This window comes from Lissotriton helveticus, chromosome 3_1 (genome assembly GCF_964261635.1).
Source record: "Lissotriton helveticus chromosome 3_1, aLisHel1.1, whole genome shotgun sequence".
Taxonomy (NCBI): Eukaryota; Metazoa; Chordata; class Amphibia; order Caudata; family Salamandridae; genus Lissotriton; species Lissotriton helveticus.
Window position 1 is genome coordinate 294,205,232 of NC_136061.1, and position 26,032 is coordinate 294,231,263.

General features: G+C 46.4%; 1 protein-coding gene across 7 annotated transcripts in view; it reads right to left on the minus strand.

Moving 5' to 3' along the window:
- VMP1 (vacuole membrane protein 1) overlaps window positions 1–26,032 on the minus strand; it is a 917,545-nt gene that overhangs the window by 538,023 nt on the left and 353,490 nt on the right. For all 7 annotated transcript variants that reach the window (XM_078679830.1, XM_078679834.1, XM_078679832.1 and 4 more), the window contains one exon: window positions 15,238–15,405. In XM_078679830.1, coding sequence (XP_078535956.1) covers window positions 15,238–15,405 — 168 coding nt within the window. The remainder of the gene's footprint in view (window positions 1–15,237; window positions 15,406–26,032) is intronic.

Sequence of the window (26,032 nt, forward strand, 5' to 3'; positions counted from 1 at the left end):
GGTCCCGCCCTGTTTGTTTAGATAATACATGCAGGTGGTGGTGTCTGTCCGTATCAAGACTGTGGCACCTTGCAGAGTCGCTTGAAAGGACTTCAGGGCTAAAAATATGGCGTGTAACTCTAACCGGTTGATGTGCCATTTCATTTGGACCTGGTTCCACTTCCCGCTGACCGTCATGCCTTGGAGGTGTGCACCCCAGCCTGTCATTGATGCATCGGTCGTCACTACGAACCTGGGAACTTCCGCTAGGAAGGAGCATCCCACTTGTAAGTTGGATCGGTGGGTCCACCATGCGATCGCTTGTCGCATGCGAGGTGTAATGTGGAGGATATCCTCGAAAGATCCTGTGGCTTGGATCCATTGGCGACTGAGTTCCTCCTGTAAGGGTCTCATCCGAAGACGGCAGTTGGGAGTGAGCAGAATGCAGGAAGAAAGCATTCCGAGGAATGACTTGAATATGCGTACTGAAACGCACTTTCTTAGTGACAATGTCGTCGCGAGTCGTTGAATCTTGACTTGTCTTTCTTCTGAAATGAATACTTGGGCAAGGTTGGTGTCCAGTGTCGCTCCTAAGAAGTCCTTTCTCGTTGTAGGTGTGAGACGAGACTTCTCGAAGTTGATTGAGAAACCTAGGTTCTGCATCAGAGACAAAGTTTTTTGAACGTGATCTTGAGCCGTGTCGAAAGAACTGGCCTTGATAAGGCAGTCGTCCAGGTATGGATAAATTTGAATCGATTGCAACCGAAGATGGGCCGCTACTGGGGCCAGCATCTTCGTAAACACTCTGGGGGCTGAACGCAGGCCAAATGGGAGGACCTTGAACTGGAAGTCCCTGCCAGCCACTCTGAACCTGAGAAACTTCCGATGCCGTGGGAAAATCGGTACGTGGAAGTATGCATCTTGAAGGTCGAGTGTTGCCAAAAACTCTCCCGCCGAAAGAAATTGGAGGATTTCCTGAAGTGTTAGCATCCTGAATGTGAGTTTCTTCAGAAACTTGTTCAATGCTCGCAAGTCGAGGATGGGGCGCCACTCTCCTGACTTCTTGCGAACAAGGAAAAATCTTGAGTAGAAGCCTCGTCCCCTCTGATGATGAGGCACTCTTTCGATTGCCCCTTTCCGGATCATGGTGTTGATCTGGACGAATAGCTCCTTGAGGTGCGCTGGATCGGGTCCTTTTGGGGGGCAATTTGGGGGGATTTTTACGAATTCTAAAATGTGTCCTCTGGCTACTACATCCAGGACCCATTTGTCTGTAGTAATTTCGGACCAATTTAAGTAGTGTTGGGATATTTGTCCTCCAATTTGGTTCGGGTTGGCACAAAGTGGTGGCAGGATGCGTGCCTCATTTCTTGTTGTCTCTTCCTCGATAATTAGATTTTCCTCGAGGTTGAGAGTAATTTCCTCTCTTTTGTCCATAGGTTTGTTGCCGGTAAGGCTGAAATCTTTGGTTTCCCTGGGTGGAGGAATAAGAGCGTTGTTGGGCGTATCCTCCTCTATTATTGAAATTCCCCCTTCCTCTTGTGCCACGAAAGGAAGATTTCCGGTATTGAAGGGTACCCAGTGAACGTGCTGTTTCAGTGTCTTTCTTTATTGCCTCCAGGGCCTCATCAACATGTTTGCCGAATAGTGACTCTCCATCAAAAGGCATGTCAATGATTCTGTTTTGAACCTCCTGCCTAAAGGAGGTTGCTCGTAACCACCCTTGCCGTCTAAGAACAGCTGCACCCGCAAGCTGTCGAAAGGCAGTGGCAGCAACGTCCACAGCAGCGTCAATCATCTCCGAGGAGACACACTCTCCTTCCTAAAGGATTTTCTTGGCCTCAGCGCGATCAGGCTCGGGGAGCTTGTCCATGTACGGTGAGATGTCCGACCACATCTGTCTATCGTATCTCCCTAAAATGGCGAGGGAGTTTGCGGCCCGGATGGTCGTGGCTGCAATGGTAGAAACCTTCTTGCCAATGGAATCAAGGCGTCTCCCATCCTTGTCTGGAGGAACAGAGACCTGAGACGTAGGGTTGGAAGATCTCTTCTGCGCTGCCTGTGCCACCACAGAATCGGCTTTAGCTTGCCCGACAAGGCATGCTGGAGAAGTAGTAGGCGCCCTATATTTTTTATCTACTCTAGGGAGCACTGCTGGTAAGGAATTCGGCTTGGCCATGATCTTAAGACCCTCCTTCCAGATGAAATCTATAATTGGAATGGTCCAACTCTGCTTATGAGGGGTAGATTTAAAATCATACAAAAAGCAGTCTTCTTGTTTAGCTTCCATGGTTATCAGAAACCTCCTAGTTGCTCTATCCATGATCTTGTGAAATGAGGCAACGTCCACGGGTGGTGACTCAGAAGTAGTAGGCTCCGCCGGAGAGGGTGTGTTCGCATTGTAATCCTCATACTCCGACGATTCAGAGGCTTCATTCAGCTCTCCTTCTTCCTGATCTTCCTGTTCCGAGAGCTCCTCTTCCCTTGGCTGAGGAGATGAAACTGGTGACGTAGGCAACGTTGAGCGACTGTCCTCCAACGCATTAGAAGCCCTTGGTCGTGTCCGCGGAGAGAGGGAAGGCCTTCCCTGCGGCAAAGGTGTAGACATCACTGAGTCACCAGACTCAGAAGGTGTGAAACGTCTATAATAGTCACTGAGCATGTACTGCAAATTGCGGAATAAATCTTCAGGCAATTGCCTATCAGTGTCAGGTCTGTCAGCACGCGGAGCAGGCTGAACGTCCTCCATGTTATCCTCAACATCTTCCTGAACTTTAATATGGAGTTCGGATGGACTTCTAGCTGCCCCAAAATTTTCGTCTTCATAGGATTCTTCCTCATCTGAATCTAAAAGCTTGTCAGGCACCACAATGGTAGTAGAAATAGATTCCACAGTAGCTCTCTTTTTTAATAAAGTAGCTGTAGTCGCAGGAGATGGCAATGGAATCCCTGCTGTCTGCGCAGACCAAACCTGCAAAGTAGTGCAGCTTGAAAGCGGCGGCGTCAACGGCACGTCTGTATACTGCTGACAGTGCTGCCTCGTCGACGGAATCGTCGTCGACGGGGTCGTAGACAGTAGCTTCGTCGACGAGTGCTTTGCCGTCGACGAGGATCTCTTCGTCGACGAGGTCGTCGACGGTGGTGTCGTCGTCGAGGCCGTCGACGGTGGCTTCGTCGTCGAGGCCGTCGACGGTGGCTTCGTCGTCGAAGTCGTCGACGGTGGCTTCGCCGTCGCCGTCGACGGGGGCTTCGCCGTCGTCGTCGACGGGGGCATCGTCGACGGAGTCTTCGTCGTCGACGAGGATTTTACCGTCGACGGGAGGGCCGTCGACGTCGATGTTCTCGTCGACGGTGCCAATTTTATCGTCGACGGGGATCTCAAAGATGAAGATGACAAAATCGACGACGGTACCTTGGCCATCGTCGTCGGGGCAACTGGCGACGACGAGATAGGCCTAATCTGGACATGAACCAGTGTAGGCGAAGAAGCTGAAGACATGACAAGTGTAGGCTTCGGTGAGGAGAAAGTCATAGTGCAGGTGGTAGAAGTGGCCACATGAGAAGAAACACAGTCCTTCCTTGACGTTGAAATTGTCAATAATGGCAACTGAGGAGGCACAGATTTAGAAGATTTCTTAGGCACTGTCTTAGTCCCAGACTTCTTAGAGGGCGTAGAATCCCCTTTGGAAAGTGGGATAACTTTACTTGAAGAACTAGGCCCAGGAGCATCCTGAGAAGATTTAGACTTCTTAACCACCTTCGCCCTCAGAGATGAAACATCAGTTTCAGCCTTCCTCTTAGTTGAAAGAAATGAAGAGCCGGAACCACAACTTCCTACCTCAGAGACAGGGTCATCCTTGTTCTTTAGTCTATTGAGCCACAATAGAAGGCGCCCTTCTCTATCCTTGATGGTCTTGGAGGGGAAAGTCCGGCAGATCTTGCACTCCTTCACCTCATGATCAGGATAAAGACAATACAAACATTTCTTGTGGGGGTCCTCTTTGAAAAGTCTTGGCTTCCCACAAGAGTCACAGGCTCTAAACAGGGATTTAGATGAAGACATCTGTGAAAGTTGAAGAAATTAGTGATATAGAAGAAAAAACTGAGCAGAGCTCAGGGAGACTCCCTTCACACAACGTGCGGTAGAAAATCTGAGAGCCTGAGCCTCTGGGGAGAACATTCTGGTGGGTGCTGTCGCCTGATTGGCTGCAGTTTGGACTAACACATAATGACTTAGATAGTCACGAGTGTGGAAGTTTTTTCTACTGTAGCTGGGGCTACTTACTTCCTGGTTTGGTATTTCTGTTATCTGCTATATATTTATGGCATTTTATTGCTTTTTTATATACCGTGAGACTCCTACTCCGACGACGGGGAATGATTCAGGCATGTGAATCTATGAAAGACACCCCTAATACTGGAGAACTATGAGTGCTTCCCTAGCCACTAGGCCACAACGCCCCCTGTGAAACCGTGGAGCAGAAGCATCAAGAGGAGGAAAGAGGCAGGAAAAAGACAAAACATGACAAGTAGAACACGAAGGAGAGTTGTGTATGTAAGAGGGACAGGGACTGATCCAGCAAGGAGTTCTGGGGTAAAGAGGGAAAATGAAGAGATTGGTGGTAAGGGGGTGAACCAGCACAAAAAAATGGAGGCTAGAGGGAAAGATGATGGGTGAAAAGTAGTGCATGGATAGAAAAGGTAGATAATAAAAGAGGCAGAACCATCAGGATAAATTAAGTGGTGGGGAGAGGGAATGGCAAAAGGTGAATATAAGAGGACCACAAACAGCAGATAAGGGGCATAAGAAGAGAGGGAGGGCAGAGGTAGATGTTAGAGGGGTAGATGCAGGAAAAGACAATTGGAGGCTGGGGAGATATGAGAAGTGAAGAGTACAATCAATCAATCAAATTAGAATATTTATAACGCGCGCTACCTACCCGTGAGGGTCTCAAGGCGCTGAGGGGAGGGGGGGGGGGGGGGGGTGCTGCAATTGCGCTAAGAGCCAGGTCTTGAGGATTCTTCTGAAGGCGATCAGGTCTTGGGTCTGCCGTAGGTGGGTAGGGAGGGTGTTCCAGGTCTTGGCGGCGAGGTAGGAGTAGGATCTGCTGCCGAAGTCGTTCGTTGGATGCAGGGGACAGCGGTGAGGGCGAGGCTGGCGGAGCGGAGGTAGCATGTGGGGGAGTGGAAGCGGAGTCTGCTGTTCAGGTAGGCTGGTCCGGCGTTGTGGAGTGCTTTGTGTCCGTGGGTGAGGAGTTTGAAGGTGATCCTCTTGTCGACGGGGAGCCAGTGTAGGTCTCTCAGGTGGGGGGTGATGAGGATGCGGCGGGGGACGTTGAGGATCAGACGGGAGGACGTTGAGGATCAGACGGGCAGAGGCGTATTGGATGCGTTGTAGTTGTCGTAGGTGTTTGGCCGGGATTCCTGCGTAGAGTGCGTTGCCGAGTACAGCAGGGAGGTGAGAGATGGATGCAAAAGGGGTAGAAACAGTGAGAAAGGTAAGAGACCGGGGAAGAGATGAGGTGTTGTGTAGAGCATGAAAGGGAGCCGTGGAAGTAAGAAGTTGAAACAAGGTAAGGTGGGGAGGTATAAAAAGGGAGAGGTGAATGTAAAGGGAACAGACCAGCAAAAAAAGGTAGTAGAATTGAGATGAGTGGTGATGGGCAGGACATGGATGGGAGATATAAGAAAGCAGAACCGGCAGGAGAACTCAGGCAGAGGAGAGAGGGAATGATGAGAAATGGATGAAGAAGGACAGAATCAATGAGAAAGTCAAGAGCCAGGGGGAGCGATTAGGTGAAGTATTGAGCATGGAGGAAAAAAGCAGATATAAGCATAACAGAACCAGAAAAAGAAAAAGAAGGGACAAAGCTAAGAGAGAAATGGATGTAAAGGAGCAGAATACCCAAGATAAACTTGTAGGGAAGAGAGAAGAAGAAGAGTAGAGCAAAGAAAGAGCGATGGGGTGTAAGAGGGCAGAAACAATAAGAAAAGATAAGAGGCTTTGGGAGGATGGAAATGGAGAGGTGGATCTAAAAGGGGAAGAAAAAGTGAAAAAGTTAGGGGATGGGGGAGAGATGAGAGGTGAAGAGTGGTGCACGGATAAGAGGCATGGATATAAGAGAGGCTGGTTCTTACAAACTTGTCTCTCCAAAGGTGGCGATTGCAAGCAGTCAAAGCTTATTCCAGGAGGCATTAAAGGTATTGTAACTCATATACAGTATGTCATAATGATCTTACCTAATAAGCCCCTTATCTAGTCAGCCTCGCAATGTCTTTTAAAAGGGACTGATTTAGGGAAGTGGTTCTGAAATGAAACACCCAAAAATATGTTCTGTGACCAATAGTCGCCCAATACCCAACAAAAGTCTTCTGATATGTGTGTGTGCAAAGTGTCCTGTAAAGTGATGACAGAGTAGTAGATAAACTTGGTTCCTTGTGCACAATTACAAAAGTCTGCTGCAGCCTTAGCGGTGGCATGTGTGGCTTCGCTCACAAAGCTAGCTGGCTCATTGTCATGTGCAGAAAGATAATCGGTCTGCCTGAGCAAGCACAATATGATGTGTGCCACCTCACACAACAAATACTTCCAAACCTCACATACTGACATCGGGGACATTTTAAAACTTGCTGTTGCGCATTGCCAGGACGCGCTTACCAGATACTCTGAATCCCGACGCCGGACCTCGCCGAACCCGCTCCGCGGGTGCCGCATCGCTGGAGGCAGTGAGGGGCAGCTGAATTGGATTTTACTGGGAGAAGTATTTTCATCTTTGGCTGAGGGCTGCAGGGCTGCGAGCGTCAGGGACTCCATTACCCAGGAGTCCCTGCTAGACCGTCTACTACTTCCGGTCCGCTCTCCCTGTCGGCCGGCCCACCGCCCACCTGAGGGCTTTTTAAACCCCCAGCTGCAACTCCACCAGTGGGACATTTTAAAACTTGCTGTTGCGCATTGCCAGGACGCGCTTACCAGATACTCTGAATCCCGACGCCGGACCTCGCCGCACCCGCTCCGCGGGTGCCGCATCGCTGGAGGCAGTATGGGGCAGCTGAATTGGATTTTACCGGGAGAAGTATTTTTATCTTTGGCTGAGGGCTGCAGGGCTGCGAGCGTCAGGGACTCCATTACCCAGGAGTCCCTGCTAGACCGTCTACTACTTCCGGTCCGCTCTCCCTGTCGGCCGGCCCACCGCGCACCTGAGGGCTTTTTAAACCCCCAGCTGCAACTCCACCAGTGGGACATTTTAAAACTTGCTGTTGCGCATTGCCAGGACGCGCTTACCAGATACTCTGAATCCCAACGCCGGACCTCGCCGCACCCGCTCCGCGGGTGCCGCATCGCTGGAGGCAGTGAGGGGCAGCTGAATTGGATTTTACCGGGAGAAGTATTTTCATCTTTGGCTGAGGGCTGCAGGGCTGCGAGCGTCAGGGACTCCATTACCCAGGAGTCCCTGCTAGACCGTCTACTACTTCCGGTCCGCTCTCCCTGTCGGCCCGCCCACCGCCCTCAACGTCAGTATAATTGGGATTACTTCTCCCGCAGCGCGGGACGCAGCCCGGAGCAAAGACCGGGCTAAGAGCGGGCCGTTTGAGGCCGTTCGAGGACGGCAGAGGACGGCCCCGGCCCATAACCCCTATATTGGTTTTGTGCCACACCCAAGGTAGGCGGAACAGTTAACCTCTATCCACCTATTATAAAACCCCGAGTGCCTGGACTCTAGAAACATTTTATTGCCCGCGAGGACTCACATGTTGGTATAATTATCCTGTGTAAATAGTGTGTCTAGTTGCCATCTTCTTTACTTGTGCATCTTAGAAAATATGTCATTACGTTCAGGCAAAACACGCATAGTCCAAGTCCAAACTCCCAAAGGTGTGGTTTCGGGGCCATTGGACGCTTTTATTACTCGTGCCACAGGAATACTTGAAAAAGAAATTGCCATGGTAGAAAAGCGTCTTTCACTTGACTTAGTTAGTGGAAAACGCTCTTCATTGGGTAGGCTGGCCACGATCCCTAGCCCTGTGGCACAAGCTCATGCAGCCTTTAACTGTATCCACTCAGTTACCACCGAGGCCTTAGTGCATATGGATAGTGAGGGGGTTGATTCTCCTGTACATACACCAGTCCATGTTGAACATCACCTGGATGATCTTGAGGCAAGTAGAGAAACTGCATCCCAGGTTAGCTTTGAGTCAGATTATACTTCAGTAACCCCCCACTCACCTTCCAACTCTCCAAAAACAGTGTTCACTAGAGCGACACATATGGATTTGGTAGGCATTGATATGGTAACAAGGAAGAGAAAGCACGATACGAGCCATATGGGAGGGAGAGAATGCAAAATGCCTAAACTTAAAGTAAAAGATACCACTGGTAATCCCGACGGCAATCCGACATCAGCAGCTATGGGTAATCTTAGTGATAAGCAATGTCCCAGCACATTTCCCAATGTTCTATGCCCTTCCCTTACTTCTTTAGGATCCTCTGACCCATGTCCCACCTGTCAAAACAGTGATGAATCACTGTTGGTTAAAATTGAGGCCCTGATGAAAAATCTCTTACTACCTGTTCTAGAGCGGACCAGGTTGATGACTTTAAAAATAGACACTCTTGAGGCAGTAGTAAATACGAACTCAGCTTTACTACTATCTCTCACCGGCTCGAGTCAAGGGGGGGCTAAACCAATACACCCAGCCCCTAAGCCAACAAATACTTCCACCTCTCTTAATAATAAACCCCCTGGGGTAGTAACTAACAGACCAACGAGGGGAGGAGATCCTAAGATTACATCAAACAATACACCTGAGGCCTCATCTCAATCTACTCATAAGATGAAGCCAACGGCCAAATCGGATAGCCTAAACCCTGCTAGACTTCACCCAATTAAACCACCCTCCCTGGCTCAATCTAGTTTGAATACTTCTCGGCCTCCCCCCCGGGGGCCTTTAGCTAACCATCACCGTAACACCATAAAACCTCTGGTAGAAAAACATCGCAGGCATACCAATCCGCGGGCCGACCTCCCTATTGAGGCTGCACTATATACAATAGTTTTGACCGGTGTAGCCCCCCTTCCACCTGGCAAGAGGGAGACTTTCGGCGACCTGCGCAATAAGGTGACCTATTGGTTAAACAAAAACCGACCGTTACCCCCCTCTTCGCCAACTGAAATTCTGTTTGTGAGAAGGGTGGACTGGGTGGGCCATGGTATAAAAGATCTGGAGGGTGACTGTATTTTAATCTCATTTAAGGACCCCTGGGTGGTAGAAATGATCAGTAGAAAAGCAAGGTTTGCCAGACAGGGGGATGTTCAGACTCTTAACCTAACATACTTCTATCCACATAGGCAGAGTGGTATCTTAACGGGATTCAGACATGGTCATCCTACCATCAGGAACCATCCCACTATGAGGACTCCCCAACCCTCGCACTTCCCATTTCTTTTCAATCAATTTGGCCCATTATCTGATCTTGAGGCCAATGATTGACTCCAATCTCGGTCTTGCATAACTGAACCCATAGTAAATCCTGGGTCTCCGGCAGTTAGGCCGAGCGATAAGCCCTTGCAGTCTGTAACTCTTGAGGAAGAGCGAATGGGGGCCTCAATAACAGCAAGAATTCCCACGTCACCTTTAAGGGAAATAGAAGTCTCTCTGAAGACAGGGGAAAATCAGAGCACCAATGGACGCACCAAAAATGTGTGGGACACTGTGATCAGTCAGGGCACTTCATTAGTCCTGGACTCGGCGGTACCCTCTGTGGTCCACGCCTCAGAATTACTCACCCTTGTGTCCTGGAATGTTGCGGGGGTTAAAAGTCGTATCCATTCTGACGATTGGCTGGAGTTTATGGATAAATATGATGTTATCCTACTCCAGGAAACCTGGGCAACCGAACCAACATTTAGGCAGGGATATATAAACTTCTTTAAACCTGCAATTAGAAGTGCCAAAGGGAGAGCCTCAGGGGGCTTACTGATTTGGGTGAAACAATCCCTGGGATTTTATTTCACAGAAATCACGGTACAAGACCCTGACCTCCTTATCATTAAGCTAAGTAGGACTGGTTGTCGGGATCTGATTAATATATACGCCCGAGGATTGCCAGGCGGCCGCCCACCTCCCCTGATGGAAACATTGGATACCATTCTAGCAGACCTAGATAGCGATTATGCCACTCTCCTAGCTGGAGACCTAAACTGTACCTTCGAGCCATTACCGGACTCAGGGGACAGTTGGGGCTCCGCGGAAGATGCAGTATGGGGTATTCCTGACCTGATGCCCATCAAACCAGTAATTACCACTGAGGCAGCGGTGAATTGGACGGCTCTTTGTCTCAATAGGGGTCTTCGGGCTGTTAATGGCCGTGCAAAATCAGACCAGGAAGCGAACGTTACATTCGATAACGGGCTAAGAAAAAGCTGTATCGATTATATCCTGTTAAAACTAGGAGACTGGCCCCTGCTGGTGGATATGGCAGTACTTCCCCGCCCAGAAAGTGACCACAACCCCCTGTCCCTAAAATTAAAGATACCGGGTCTAGTGAGATCTGAGAACCCTGGTATCTCGCAGACTGGGGACGCCTTCCTAACCAATGATAGGAAGAGACTAAAATGGTCCAAAATTGTGGAGGATGTTACATTGAGGGATAAGGTCAACGCAAAGATTAGCAACACATATAGTGAGATGTTGGCATATGATCAGCTGAGGGATAATTCCGAAAAGGCCAACAATATTATAAAACTCCATGACCGTTGCTTTGCCGACCTCAAGTTCATGCTCTCACAACCACGGCCTCAGGCAAACCGTAATATACCGATCTGTCCCAAGAAATGGTATAACAATAAATGTAGGGAAGCTCAAACCCAACTTATTAGAGCAGTTAAGTCTCGGATTATGGTTTCAGTGAAGGAGGCTAGAGCAAATTATAGGAAAACGCAGTGGGAAGCCAAACGGGAATGGGAGGATAAGTATTGGACGGATTTATTGGAGGCTTCTACATCAAATAACCCCATCAAGTTCTGGGAAATAGTTAAGTGGGGGAAGGACCCGGATGCACGCATCCCTGTAAACCATGTGTCCCCTGCGGAATGGGTAACATTTTATTCGACCCAGTTTTGTGCCGAGAACCCCAACCCCCCCGGCTTCCGGGGGATGGTACCACAGCCACCCATGCAAACTGAGATCATTACTTTCTCGGAAAAAGAGGTCGAGCTGGCTATAAGTCTTACTATGCGAGGGAAAGCACCGGGCATGGATCTTATACCAGCCGACCTGTTCAAAACTAACCCCGCTTTGTGGACGCCCTACCTCACTAAGGTGGCCAATTCTATAGCTGCTGGTGCAAGCATACCCAAATCATGGAAGGGGGCTGAGATATTACCTATCTACAAAAAGGGCAGTAGGTCCATTCCTGGTAACTACCGCCCGATTAGCCTCATCGACACAACACAAAAACTCATTGCACGTATGATCTTGGGTAGGGTCCAAGGATGGATCGAACTAGAGGACATACTATCTCCAATGCAGGCGGGCTTCAGATCAGGAACAAGCACCATCGACCAGGTGTTCAGATTTTGTCTGATCTACTGGAAGGTGGTTCAGCTTGGCGGTGGCACCATCTACGCAGCGTTCATTGATCTGAAGTCCGCGTTCGATCTAGTCCCGAGGGACAAACTGTGGGGAGTTTTGAGGAGCTTGGGAATGCCCGAGGAGTTACTGGTCCTAATAATTAAATTGCATGAGGACAATTTCGCGAGGGTGAGATGGGGAGGCCAGGGTCAGGTGACGGAACACTTTCCAGTAACCCGAGGTGTCCGTCAGGGGTGTGTTCTTGCACCAACCCTTTTTTTTTATTGTTTATTGACCAAGTGGTCAAATTTTTTAAGGACACCCCGACGGACGCCCCGATGCTAGCAGGACAGCGGTTCCCGATGCTCATCTTCGCTGATGACACCCTTCTCCTCTCCCGAACACGCTGCGGTCTACAGCGGGCGTTGGACCGCTTTGAGGAGTTCTGTGCCATCAGCGACCTCAAGGTGAACGTCGGGAAAACCAAGCTCATGGTGCTAACAAAGAACCGCCCTGTCCGGTGCACAGTTAGTATGGGTGGTGTTAAACTGGATCAAGTGGAGAACATGATATATCTGGGGGTCACTTTGGACAGCCGCCTGAGATGGAAAGCTCAAGTCGGTGCACAACACCTGAAGCTTGCCCGCCTCACCGGCTGTCTACTAAGCGAACAAAAAAGATCCATCACCAAGCGGGTTTCTCCGGCACTTAAGATCTATGACGCCAAAATCAATCCAGCAATTTTATATGGTGCAGATCTGTGGGGTTACATGGACCTTACGGGTTTGTTTAAAATACAATGCAAATTCTTGCGTAACCTGGTGGGCTTGCCACCGTCGTCCCCTTCTATTCCTCTCTGCCTGGACATGGGTTGTCCGCCGATCAATGAGATGGCCAGATTTAGACTGGTTGCTTTCTGGAGGCGTTTATGGACAACCCCGGAACTTACCTTATTTGCTAATGAGGTAGCTGAAGTTAGGTCACTTGGGGGCTCAGGAAAAATTAAATGGTTTAAAATGGTAAAATCTACTCTGACGGACATGGGGCTAGAGCAGCTTTGGACATCACCCACTACTAGCACTTTTCCATCTAAACCTGCTTTTAAAGAACTGTATTGGGCCACGATTCGTCAGACTAGAGTAAATGCTTCAAGCTCCACCAATCTCACGGGTAGGTTCCTGTCCTTTAAGTTGGATTCATCCCGTGAATATTACTGGGATTTAATTTCCAAAACACTGGACAGGAAACTCTACCATCAGTTTCGGGTGGATGCTTTGCCATTGAATACATTTACGAAAAGTTGGACAACGAGTACTACGGACCATTGCAGATGGTGCCCTGGCCACAAGGAAACCGTAGGACATTTTCTGTTTGCATGCCCAAGATATTTGGCACCAAGAGCCAAATGGTTAAAGCCACTGTTCCAGCGCCTGCCTATAAGAAAATCTGATGAGGCCATCTATGTATTAATAACTAACACCTCAGAAGTTATTGCAGTGTGTTTGGCTAAATTCCTGGGGTGGGCCTGGATAATAAGGTCGAAACCCTAGCATAACCATTGTGACTGCTGCGATTTACTTTTTCTCGCGTCTGATCAGATGTTTGTACAGCTTATTGACCATGTAAATGCTCCCTTACGACCTTTTTGGCACCACAAAACCAGACTGTTCATCTCTGTTTATGTCACCAAACATTGTTTTGAATTTTGAATTTATTTGTAAATTCTCCCGTTTCTACTGTTGTATTTTAATTTCAGTAATTTTCCTTCAGGTTTGTCTTCTATGTTATTTAATACTAGTTTTATGAACCTAAAGAATATGTATTTTTTAATTAAGCAATGTCTGTTATTATTTGTCTTTTATGATTTTTTTATGAATCGAAATAAAGACTTTAAAAACCTGAAAACCTGACATCGAGGCCTGGAGAATTTGCTGCTGTTTTTCAGGAGCACAGTTAGAATTTGCCTCCTGTGGGATGTGAGGAGAGGAAATGGGAGTGTACAGGAAAAGGTGGCTCTGGGGCAGGGGGGCTGCTAAAAAGTGAAGGGGGGTATTCCGTAGAGTACATAAATGTACATGGAGTGACCTGCCAATCATTGAGCCTATATGACTAGGCAGCCAGTAGGTTCAGGCAGGCAGATGTTGCAATTGAGGCGGAAGACCAAAGGTGTTTGGTTCGGTTGCATGGGGCGTGACTTATGGATGATGGAAATGGTCTTAAAAGCATCTTGAATTCAATTATCACTTGAACCAAGATCCAATGGATTTATTTGAGAGCAGGTGCAGTTTTGTTATTATTCTTGGGCTAAAGATAAGTTGAACAGCATGTTTCAGGTTCCCTTGCAATTTGGCAGATCTCTTCTGAGGTTTTAGGGACATGTGATTTAAAATGTTTAACCCGTTGCGCAAGTCGGCCGGCCCCGGCCGTCCAACGTCACAGTGGGCGTGTGCGGAGGATGGCCGCGGGCCATCCAAAACACGCCCACTCATTAATTCTCCATCACCATAGCGGAATATACGCTGAGGTCAAGGGGTTAAACAGTTAATCTCTGGGATTAATTTAACTTTATTTTGTAAGTTATGTACCACCCTTCCATCCTACCTATATCACACTGCTACATTTCTTTTCCACATAGATGTAAACTGCACATAGTCTACAGTTGTAAGCCCTTTTGTTTTGTTGCTTTAATATACAACTTGTCTCTGTGGCGATTGGCTCCCAGTATAGCTTTTGGTAGTCATTTATCCTGGCCACAAACGGTTGTCCTTTTTTAGCCATCTCTTCTGTAACTTATGTCACCTATTTGTACTTCTTAAAAATGGAGTTTGAAATTACTAGCTGTATTTAGGCACTTAGTGTGTAAGTGTAGTTCAGCCTGTGGTCATTCTGCTGCTAATATAATAGATTATATGCCGAATATAGATGACATTTGTGCCGTCTCCTTATCTTTTGCAATTTGTGCATTGTTAGATGCGGCTCTTGCAGGTCTCACCAAATCTAGCATGTAACCTTTTGTGTTAATCACTTATGTCTGCTATAACGCAAATGGTTTATCTGAACTTGACTGGAGTAACAGGGGGCTGGGGAGTTACTTGAAGTGCTGCTGTAAAGCTCAGGGGAAATCATTATTGGAATTTTAATCATGCACTAGTCTGGAAATAATTATTGAATCATATCAGTTTTGAAGTGACCTAGATCCAGCCTTTTCACCTAGTTTGATTAATATAGAGTATTTCTACTTAATACAGCTTTAACATGTATGTACTTATTTTAGTAGGATTATTATTGATATTTTAAGCCATTTTAGTGATATCTATACTAGGCATGTTGCTTTTTGCAAGCTGCTTCAACAATGCCAGAAATTTAATGATCCATTGATGTCACTTCCTGTGATGTCACTTCCTGGGCTGTTAGATCTTAAAGGGGCCTTGCTTGCTCCTGCTCTGCCCAGGGCCATACAAATCGTAGAACCGGACCTGCAATTGTTAATGTGTACCTGTACCTCACAAGTTTGATGCAACGAACACTTTGGAAAACATGAAAACATTCAACGTGCTTCCTAGATTTGGCTAAATCGTCTTAAGGGCCTAAAAATGAACTCTTGACAAGGAAACTTAAGGTGCTACAGCAGACAATATTGTATCTTAATGTGGATGTGCACTCCTGGAAGAACAAACTTTGCCTTACCCACATACAGGCTTCCAGTCGAACCTTCGAGATGATGGTCCAGAGAGTGATGGCCCCTTCCGTCCCTTCAGTCGGCGGGCATATGATTTCATCTGGGTAGGGAGGTTCCGGGAAATTAACAGAGTTACATTCGTAAGCAGCTAGCGTCACAGAGGCAATGTGTGGACCCTGGAATAAAACACAAAACAAATATCAATCATTTAGGTTATTAAGAAGAGGTACGCTTTGACCAAACGCAGAACATGCAGGTAAGTGCACAATTCACCCACAAAAATCTTTACTGGGTGCCGGTTTCCTACATCACTCTAGCTGGGAAATAATTTGCCCTGAGCATCGAAAAGCATATATGCAACCTAAATGTATAGATAATACTTGCATTCTGCCCATCCGCAAAGGTTTATTAATTGTCAGCAAGAAGGAAGAAGAGCGCATCACATTGAGGGGGTTACAACAGTAGCCAACCTTCAGAAAATTAACCAGAGCAAAAGGTCTCAGGTCACAAGAGTGATAGGACTAGAAAGTGTCGAAGTGTACATGGAGTCCAAAAATAACCCAAGTTCGACTGCTTGTATTGTAGGGCATTCCATTTGAGTGCCAAGTCCAGGATGAGTCTAATTCCAGCCATCATAAAGATGCAAAAGAAGTATCCAACTTTGGCCATAGTCTCCAGACTACCTACATGGTAATAATGTACCCAACAATTCCAAACGGAAAGGTGCAGTAACACCGCACCATTATAAGTTTGCCTTTAAGAATGGAACAACCAGTTGTGCCCTTCCTCTTCGCCCGTTCATTGGAGCCTCCCGCGGCCTGGATCCGGCATGACCCTGTCATACGCGGTCTGCGGTGGTCAGCGGAGTGGGAGGATCACATTTTGCTTTATGCGGATGATATTCTCCTCCCCTAAGATGTCTCTCAGATGTGCTTTAGACATCTTCACATCATTCTGCAGATTTTCTAGCTACTCTATCAATTCGAATAAATCTCTCGTCTACACGCTGGGTGGTGATGCTCCGGCTCTCCCCAGAGATTGTCCAATACAAGTGGTGAAGGATGGGTTTCGTTACCTAGGGGTCTTTGTCACCAGCGACCCCAAGCTCCGCTACGAGAATACTCTGCTCCCGCCCTTACAACGCCTGCGGCGTGATGTTGCTTACTGGAGGGCGCTCCCTCTCTCGCTGCTCACCCAAGCTGCCCTTTTTAAGATGATGTCCCTACCCCGCTTCCTCTATGCCCTACAAAACTATCCCGCCCCAGTCCCCGCAAGGTATTTTAAAGAAATCGAAGGCTTACAGAGGGAGTTGTTATGGGATGGAAGACCTAGAATAGCACAACAAATTAGTTCTCAACTGCTACGATGGTGGTATAAGTCTCCTGGACATAAAGAAATGTTTTTGGGCAGCCCACCTTGCCGCCATTAATCAAGGTACATTCCGTAAACCGAGTGACCCGGCTGCTGCCGGATGGGATATACAACAGAGCCCTATATGCGAATCCCAGGAAACTCCCCTTCACTGGACCCACCAGGCACTCTGTCCATATTTGGCATATGGTAAACAGAAGTCTAGGTTGGGACCGTAGACTGATGCTGGCGACCCCCTTATGGGATTTGGAGCAGCTCAGTAGCTCACATTCCTCTAAGGGTTTTGACAAGTGGGACCTCATCGCTACCTCTCGGATAGGTGACCTCTGGGTGCAGGGTGACATGTTTAGTTTTGGCAAGCTACAACAGCAGTTCGAGCTCACAAACTCAGAGTTTTTCCACTACCTGCAGGTCCGCCACGCACTGGTCACAACTTTAAAGAAGGGTTCCCCCCTCCTCGAGCCCTCCCCACTAGAAGACAGGTTATTGGAAGGGTTGCTTCCACAGAAGGCCATATCACTAACTTACAAAAAGCTGATCAATAACACACCGGATCCCCTTGATAAGCTGCATAAGTCTTGGGGGAGGGATGGCTTAGTGCTTGACGATGAAGAGTGGCGAGAAGCGGTGGCCTCCCCCCGTGAGGGCCTTATGTCCCCGGGCCTCAGCTGGTCTGCATGGGAAGGGAACGCTTGTAGATGACAGTGTGGGCACCTTTATGCATATTCTTTGGGAGTGTGAACAGATTCAGAGGTATTGGAGGGGGATACACGCGGTCATGAGGGACGTCCTACACAAAGATATCCATCCAGAGGCGTTAGCTTAATGTTTGGGAGCCCACTGACTTGACAGGGGCGTAGAAACTGTGGGCCACCCGGGGAGCTATTGTTGCCAAGAGAGATATAGCTCAGCAATGGGAAGGGGAAAATATCCCGACAAAAGAAATCTTGATTGGTGCATGTTCAGGGAGAAAACAGTTTATGTAGCAAGAGGCTGCCCAAAAAAATGGTCTCTTGTGTGGGCCAAATGGAACGCCTACAGGGGAGATATATGTGTCGCACCGACAGCCCCCGTCAAGAATTAGTGTCCCCTTGATGCGCATCCCAACCCAGGTGTTGTTTTATTGTAATTGTCTAAGATTCCCAGATTCATTGCCATGCAAACTAATCCTTTTGTTTCCCTACATGTCATATGCCGAATTTTTTGTTTATGTTACCAAAATTAATAAAGATATCTAAAACAAAAAAGAATGGAAAAACACGGGGGACAATTATTATTTTCAAATAAATGTTAGCTTTCAATTTCAACGTCCATCACATACACTGAACATTATTTAAATGGTTGCGGACTCCCTAAGTAGGTGTCGCGTCCCCAGGGATCCAAAGATCCCAGGTTACAAACTACTGTTTTAGATAGTATCACAGGCAAACTGATAAAAACCAGACCCAAAAATGTGCCTAAGGTGTGAAAGATGGCCCCTTCTCCTCTGAATTCATGCACCTGCTCCTGGTTCCCAGATCCTGAAAAATGGAAGGCAGAATTAAACTTCTTCCCTAATGCAGAAAAAGTAATTAGCAGACTGGGTGCCCTTCACAAAGAACACACCCTGAACAGTCACTAGGAGGGGGATCACCAAATTCTCAGGATGAGAAATACCACTGTTCGTCCTCTTGCTATGTAGGTACTGTGTCTCAAAATGTTTCTTGCAAATCATTGAATGTCCAAATTAGCCCTCAGAATGGTTCCACCGCTAAGCTTAAACCTCCTTCATTGTATCGCTGGACTTTTGTTTCATAATCAAATTTATGCAACTTAGTAAGAATATCTAAAAACGGTCAACTCAGTCTTTTTACGGCATTTTATTAGTTTTCCATGACAATTTAAGTTGTTTATAGTTAACCTTTTTCTTAACAACAACTAACAGCAGTCCCGCGTTGTGAAGCTGAAAATCCCCCCTATATCCTCCCCCCACACCTAAGTGGAACCCCATTTACAATAAGCAATATTAAATCACCCACACATACCATACTGCCATGCTTCTATGACATATGGTCCAACACACCCTCAAACCTGTGTGACCATGGGAGGTGTGGAGTGGAGCCATGTTCTAGCTGGGTCTAGAAGGGTGTTGGTGCGACTACAGGGGGAGGAGCGAAGTTGGGGAGGGGGGTTTCTAACAGGCTTTTTTTCACATGTATTGCTGTATCCTCATTTTCCTTTTGAAAAGTCAAAGTCATGATGCTTTGTATTGATTGTGCAGAGGTCGCTGGGGTACAGTGCCCTGCTCTACATTTGTCATTTGATGAATAAAATTTGTTTTAAAAAAAAACCTGTGTGACCGTGTTTGGTTCTGTTGTGTAGTTTCTACAAATCTATATAGGATCTGTGGGTTTAGACAACATAAACTAAGGGATTGGTGTCCAGACTTATTCCAGACACCCCCAGAGGATATGTTAGTCTGTAGACCAGCTAGCTCACAGTGCCACTATAAGCCTCACAACCTTACCAAGGAGCAAGTAGGTTCTGGCAACTATCGAACATGACAACCCTTTACTCTCAGGGATTGTGGAAACAATACAGTACTTTTTGCTCATTTGGTCTCAAAGAGCAATACAGAATAAACAGTGAGGACATTTTCAATAAGCATTTATTGATCCAGCATCATTCTAGTATAGAATATGTGTGCTGCAACAACCATTAGTCAGAAACAGATGTATACGGTTATAAGCACCAACTGAGTAAATAAAAGGTAGGATTCCTACCATGGTGCTAAAACAATGAATATATGCAGGCATATACATACATGGCAGTGATTAGGAGTACTCCTAAGATGCAAACCCTAACGAATGTACCTAAGTGTACCTAGCATGTATGCAGGTGTATAGCCGGGCATCCCCCTAGGAAGGAGCCAACCCCATTACACAATGGGAGAGAACAAAGGACCACATCTAGGTCTCGAGTTGGACACCCACGAGGGATGTCAGACCACTACGTGCATAAGTGTCTGCGTGCAGGGACTTAATCACCTCGTGTCATCGTGGAAGCTTAGCCTCGGGTTTGCCCAGTGAAGATGCGACACTTATATACCCAAAATGTACCCTCTGGGGTTCTTCTAACCAGATGTGGCATGGTACTGTGGGTCTGTCGGCCAAGGAGGACGATAGTGGTGAGTTTTGTACAGAGTTATTATGCAGAAGGTGGTCATCCTGCTGTGATACTATGAATTCTCATGCATAATAAATGAGGCTAGTTTTCGAAGAAAACCACACAACATTTATTCAGCACCTAACTGGGTAAAAGGTCAGCACCTGAGCCATCATGTACAGCAAGGTAGTACAAATGTAGGTCAAAGGTTGTGCAACTACCTAGGCCTATATTGGGGTACATTGAGGCTCATAACAGTTCATAATATATAGTCAGCCTCCTGAGAGCTCAGGGTCAAGCCAAATCTTAGGTATTATGTTGTAGATCGTCATTGAAAGGTTATCCAAATAGGATTAAAACTGTATAATTTCTCAAATCATGTGTCAGCAATTCCATCTCTAAGATTGACCATAACTGTCTCAATCAACTGAGAGTATTGGGAGGTCTGGTCTTTTCCATTTAAGCTCCATCCCTGGTTTGGCAGCTCATAACATAGGAGTTTAAGTGCCAGGCATCCGAAAGAATCTGGTCACATTTTCAAGACAGTCACCAAGGACTAGATATCAGGAATCTTATCTTTAATATGGCGTACAACCTCTTCCAAGTAGATTTTCAATTCCCAACAGGTCCACCATACATACAATGCTTCCCCCTCCATGTCACATACTCTTTAGCATCTGCGCTCTGTGTGTGGGTACATGTGCTTCAGTTTGTGAGACGTTATATTCTAACTTTATTATTACCTTTAACCAGAGGTCTCAGACTCCTAAAATGTGGATAACTTCTCAAAAGGTGTCACAGAGCTGGTACGTTCCTCCTTATTCTCCAGTGAAAGTGCCTCATGAACAAGTTGAAAATATCTAAGCAATTTTCTCATCTAAACCAAACCCTCCAATACAGGTTTCAAAAGATTTGCTTTTTCTTTGGGGGAGAGGAGAGATTAGAAAAGTCCTCTTAGCATATAACAGTTTCCAATTCTTCTAAGTGTGGAGTTTTGGAACTTTAAAATATTCACCTAAAATCAGCCGAACAACGAATTCCGATTTACTCACCTGCTATCAGGAGAGACCTCAGTGCTGCATCTTTTAGCCCAGCACAACCCCTGAAAAGTAATTTAAACGTACTTACCAGTAACCTGAATTTTCTTCTATAGGAAACCATGGACTGTTTTCCTGAGAAATTCCTCTAAGTGTCGATTTTTGCAAACTACAAATATTCTTTAAAAATCGTACCAACTACCAAAACGTAATTACTTACCTGTTTTAGATAGAGGTCCCAGTGCTGAACCTAGGGGTGCAGTACTTGATTACAAAAGTAACGTGAACATACTTTACCTGTAAATTGAATTTTCTTCCATAGGAAACCATTGACTGTTTTTCTGTGAAATTTCTTCTGTCGATTTTTGCAAACTACAAATATTCTTTAAAAATCGAACCAACTACCAAAACGTAATTACTTACCTGTTTTAGATAGAGGTCCCAGTGCTGAACCTATGAGTCCAGTACTGGATTACAAAAGTAACGAGAACCTACTTTACCTGCAATTTGAATTTCCTTCCATAGGAGAATATTGGTAATTTCAACTGAAAACATTTCTAAGTGTCAACTTTTAAAATACAATAATATTCCTTAAAAATCACTACTGTAACCAAAACGCTTTTACTTAACTGTTTACAGCTCATGTCCCGGGACTGAATCTAGGATCCAGTCCGGTGGTTAGAAAAGTAATCTACAAAGTAATTAATTGCATTCAACTGAAAATTTCAATTGAGCTCAATGTTGCATTGTTTGAAATTGTATTGCCTATTGCAACAGACTAACTATTGCATTCAAAAAGTCTATTGCCTATTTGAAAAGTATTTAACTAAAGTAACTCATCTTGAGAAAGCATATTTGGATACCTTGTTGGTTCTAAAATAAAACAACTATATCTTTTGATACAAAACAAATGACCTAGAGTTCAGTTCTTGAGTGTGTGACCATTTGCTGAGTGTGTACAACAAATGCTTTACACTGTGCTCTCATACTGCCTTAATGCTCGACCAAGCTACCACTTTGGAGAGTAAGGTTATATCTAACTTTAGCCTCTGCCAAACCTCTGGGGACTGGTGACTTTATACACACACAGTACCTTACTTTGGTCCAGTATATCTAGAGCCACTTTCCTACAGTGTCGCCATTTAGCATCCTGGGAACCCTCCACCACTGGTGTGAAGTCTGGGTCCATTCATTTTAGAGCATGTCCCAGGTCTTCATTAACTGCTGTATACGTTCAGAAACATAAGCTACCCCCCTGGCCCACAGTGTTGGAGAATTAAAGCACGTCCCAGACTGGTCTGCCCAATAGGGGCCTCCCCACGTGGGTCCAGTATTCGTCAGTCATTTAGTGACCATTCAAAATTGATTCTCAATTGGGCATAAGAAGATCATATGCCAAAGAGCGATGTCATAAAGAAAAAGCAAAGTGGAAACTCTCCTTGGGAAAAAAAAATACCTAACTTTACAAAAAGGTCTGAAATAAGAAGCAGATGTTTTAGGACTAGATGTCAAGGGAAGGAAATACTACTTCAGAAATAATTTTTTAAGAGAAAATTGTTCCTACAAAGGGAAAAGATCTGGTGAAACATCCTAGCTCCATAGAGCAGAAAAGTAAAAATCTGAGACAATGTAGCTACTAGGACACTTACAGAGCCCATATTATTGTTTCACAGTCTTTCAGTTCTTAATTGAAATAAATGTTGTCCAATTACACTTAATGAAATAAGAAACTCAGAAAATGCTGCATATAATTAATTTTTTAAAGTTATACCGTTCTCATTTTAAATATGTTCCAGGATCCCAAGGATAGGGAGATATTAACATTCATGCATTGCATATCAGTTTGTCCTTGATGAGTAAACTTTCGGTTCAAGGTGAACTTCCAAAGATTTGCGCTACCTCTGTTTAACACACATTTCATTAATCTGGGTCCCAATTCACTCACTGCTGTACAACTGCTGCTGGGAACCCACTTCTACTGAGGCGGAAAGCCGGGAGCTAGCACTACAGCAATCTGCACATTTTAAACTTGTTATTTGATTTTAAAATTACCTTTTGCTTGTTCTGGGTCCTGTGTCCACCTTGAATTCTTGCCGCCGCCATCAGCGGCGAGGCCGCTAGCCACACCCACTTCGAGGCTACGCCCCCCCCTTATCCATCTTCCGGCACACATATATAAATGTGCAACCCTAGGAGGCGCAGCGGACGAGCGCAGCGGGCGCGCCGTTTGTGCGCAGAAGGCGCGGCTAAGGCAAGCCCGTCTACGCCCGTCCGCGACGGGCCGGGACTAGGGGCGATGGCCCCTGGCCCTACTCTGCCAGGACTATCTTACACTTACTCCAGGGAAGCTCTCCTTAAACTCATGCCATCCCACCATGCCCATTGCACTACCCTGAATCCTTATTGTGTCCCTTGTACCTGCCCAGTCTGCTTGCTCCCTCTTACCTCCCTCCCCTCTTTAACCAACATAGCCGCCTCGAACTTCCCTCCCTTACGCGCCAAACTTACAGCTACTGACCAGACCCAGACGAGGATGCTGATCAGCCTAAATTGTAGATCACTAGGCAAACATAAGAGAGAAATCTTCGATCTACTCGTCTCGGAGAAACCTGCAGCTCTCTTCCTTACAGAGACATGGCTAAAAGACCATTCCGGCCCGGATATTGCTGCCGCTCTCCCCGACAACTACACCTATGTTGGAAAAAATAGACCAACGAAAGAAGGTGGAGATATAGCTATAGTTTACAACAGATTATACTCCTGTAAATGGGAAGACTTTGTACTACCTAACTGCGAGGCAGGTCTGTTTAAGCTTTCGCTTTCTCCCAACTTCACTCTCTCTGGGCTGCTTATCTACCGCCCCCCCGGCCCAGCGAGTTCTTGGGCAGCCTCCCTTCCTGAGTATATAGCACCGCTAATCCAGAACTCAACACATTTTTCCATTATCGGTGACCTCAATCTGCACCTGAATGATCCCTCATGTACTACCAGTAGCAATCTTTTACAAGACTTGGCTGCTTTAAACATTTCTTTACACTATTCTGTTCCAACGCATAAAGCAGGGAACCTTCTGGACCCCATCCTTTCTAATCTTAAGGCCATTGACTGTAAGGCTCCATCACCTATTGTATGGTCTGACCATTACATGGTTACCTTCATTATTAACCTAGGTCAGCAATTGAACTCCCCCTCTAACCCCACAGAACCTAGACTATCCAAAAATTTGAATAAATTGGACCTTAACAAACTCAACTCCTGTCTCGAGAACACTAGACCTCTCATGGAAGCTACTAGTACTGCAACTTCTGCCGCTATAAACATCTGGCTTGCACAGGCTGCCGATGCATGCCTACCTTTGCGCATGCAAAAACACAATTTTCATCACCCACCTGCGCCCTGGTTTACCGAAGCCTTAAAAAAAGAAAAAACTATCTGTAAAAACCTTGAGAGCAAATGGTGCATAAAATATGATTCATGTTCTAAGCAAAGCTATAAAGCCGCCTTAACAAAATATCATTCCTCATGTAAAACTGCCAAAGCTGAACATGTTAACCTAACTATCCTTGAAGCAAAAAATCGTCCAAAAGCACTCTTCAAGGTAGTACAAAAACTCTCAGGCGCACTATGTCAGCCCAAAGCTCCCTGTCTTAATATGGCACAGTGAAACACACTGGCTGAATTCTTCATCGCCAAAATTGATACCATCTATTCCAACTTTGAGAATTCCCCTCCCCTCCCCTCTCTGTCCAACCTACCCGCCCCAATTTCATCTTTCGATCAAGGGACATCAGAGGACAACAGCCCCACCCACTCTCTGTTGACCCCCCCCCCTCTTCTCCCACGATCTCCTGTGACTTTAGGCTCACATCCAATACCTGTCCTCCTATCGTTCAGTTGATCGACACATGGGATCCGCTCAATATCGAGACCCTCTCCGACATCATCAGTAAAATCAAATCCGGCTCCCCACTGGACCCTATTCCTCCCCAAATTCTAAAAAAGCTGGACAATTCCTCCCTAGAACTCATCATGGATCTTCTAAATTCCTCCCTTAGAGAAGCTACAGTACCCTCCGCATGGAAACACGCGATGATAGTGCCTTTATTAAAAAAGGCTAATGCCAATCCCAGCATTCCAGCTAACTTCCGTCCTATTTCGCTTATTCCAGTCTTCTCAAAAATCTTGGAAAAGCACATCAACTCTCAACTTTCTACCCATGTTGAGTTAAGGGGAATTTTACATCCGTCACAATTCGGCTTTAGATCCGGTTTCTCGACGGAATCTACCTTGCTGGGAGTCTTGGAAAACATCCGCTACCGAGTAGATAGGGGGGAAACCGTGGCACTCATTTTGCTCGATCTGAGTGCCGCATTTGACACGGTTTCCCACCCCATTCTTATTAATGCCCTCCGATCATCTAGCATCACCGGCACAGCTCTCAACTGGCTTGTTAGCTTCCTATCTGATCGCACCTTCCAAGTCTTCTCTTCCTCATCTGCTTCCCAAACCTTCACATCTGCGTATGGAGTTCCACAGGGTTCCATCTTGAGCCCCTTGCTCTTCAACTTATACGTCAGACCTCTGGCGTCTATTGCGGAGCAAGCTGGGCTCACCATCTACTCCTACGCAGATGATACCCAGATCATCTACTCCCTTTCCTCAGACTCTCATTCCCCCTCATCCTCCCTCTGTTCAGAATTGAGCAACATCGCTGCTTGGATGTTGGACAACAAACTACAACTGAATGGGGGAAAAACAGAACTTCTTTTGTTTGGCCACAATACCACTCTATGGGGACCCCAACACTGGCCCTCTCAAATGGGCACTCCACCCACTCCTTCTAAATCAGCACGCAACCTAGGCGTGATTTTCGACGACCAGTTATCTATGAAAAGCCATGTGGTCAAAACCTCTTCCACCTGCATCACTATCATTAAGTGGTTGCGCAAGATCATCTGGATGCTGCCCGTGGATACTCAGAAAACTGTAGTCCAGGCTCTAATCACTTCTAGACTAGACTACAGCAACATTCTTCTCCTGGGTGCCTGTAAAGAGGTGACCCGTAAACTGCAGACAGTCCAGAATATGGCAGCACGTCTGCTCTGCAAATTACCTAATACTTCCCCTACCTCTAACTACCTTCGCACCCCACACTGGCTCCACATTGAAAACCGCACTAAATTCAAGGCTCTCTGCATCATGCACAAAATAAATACTGGCCTGGCCCCACCATATCTCATATCCTTGGTTC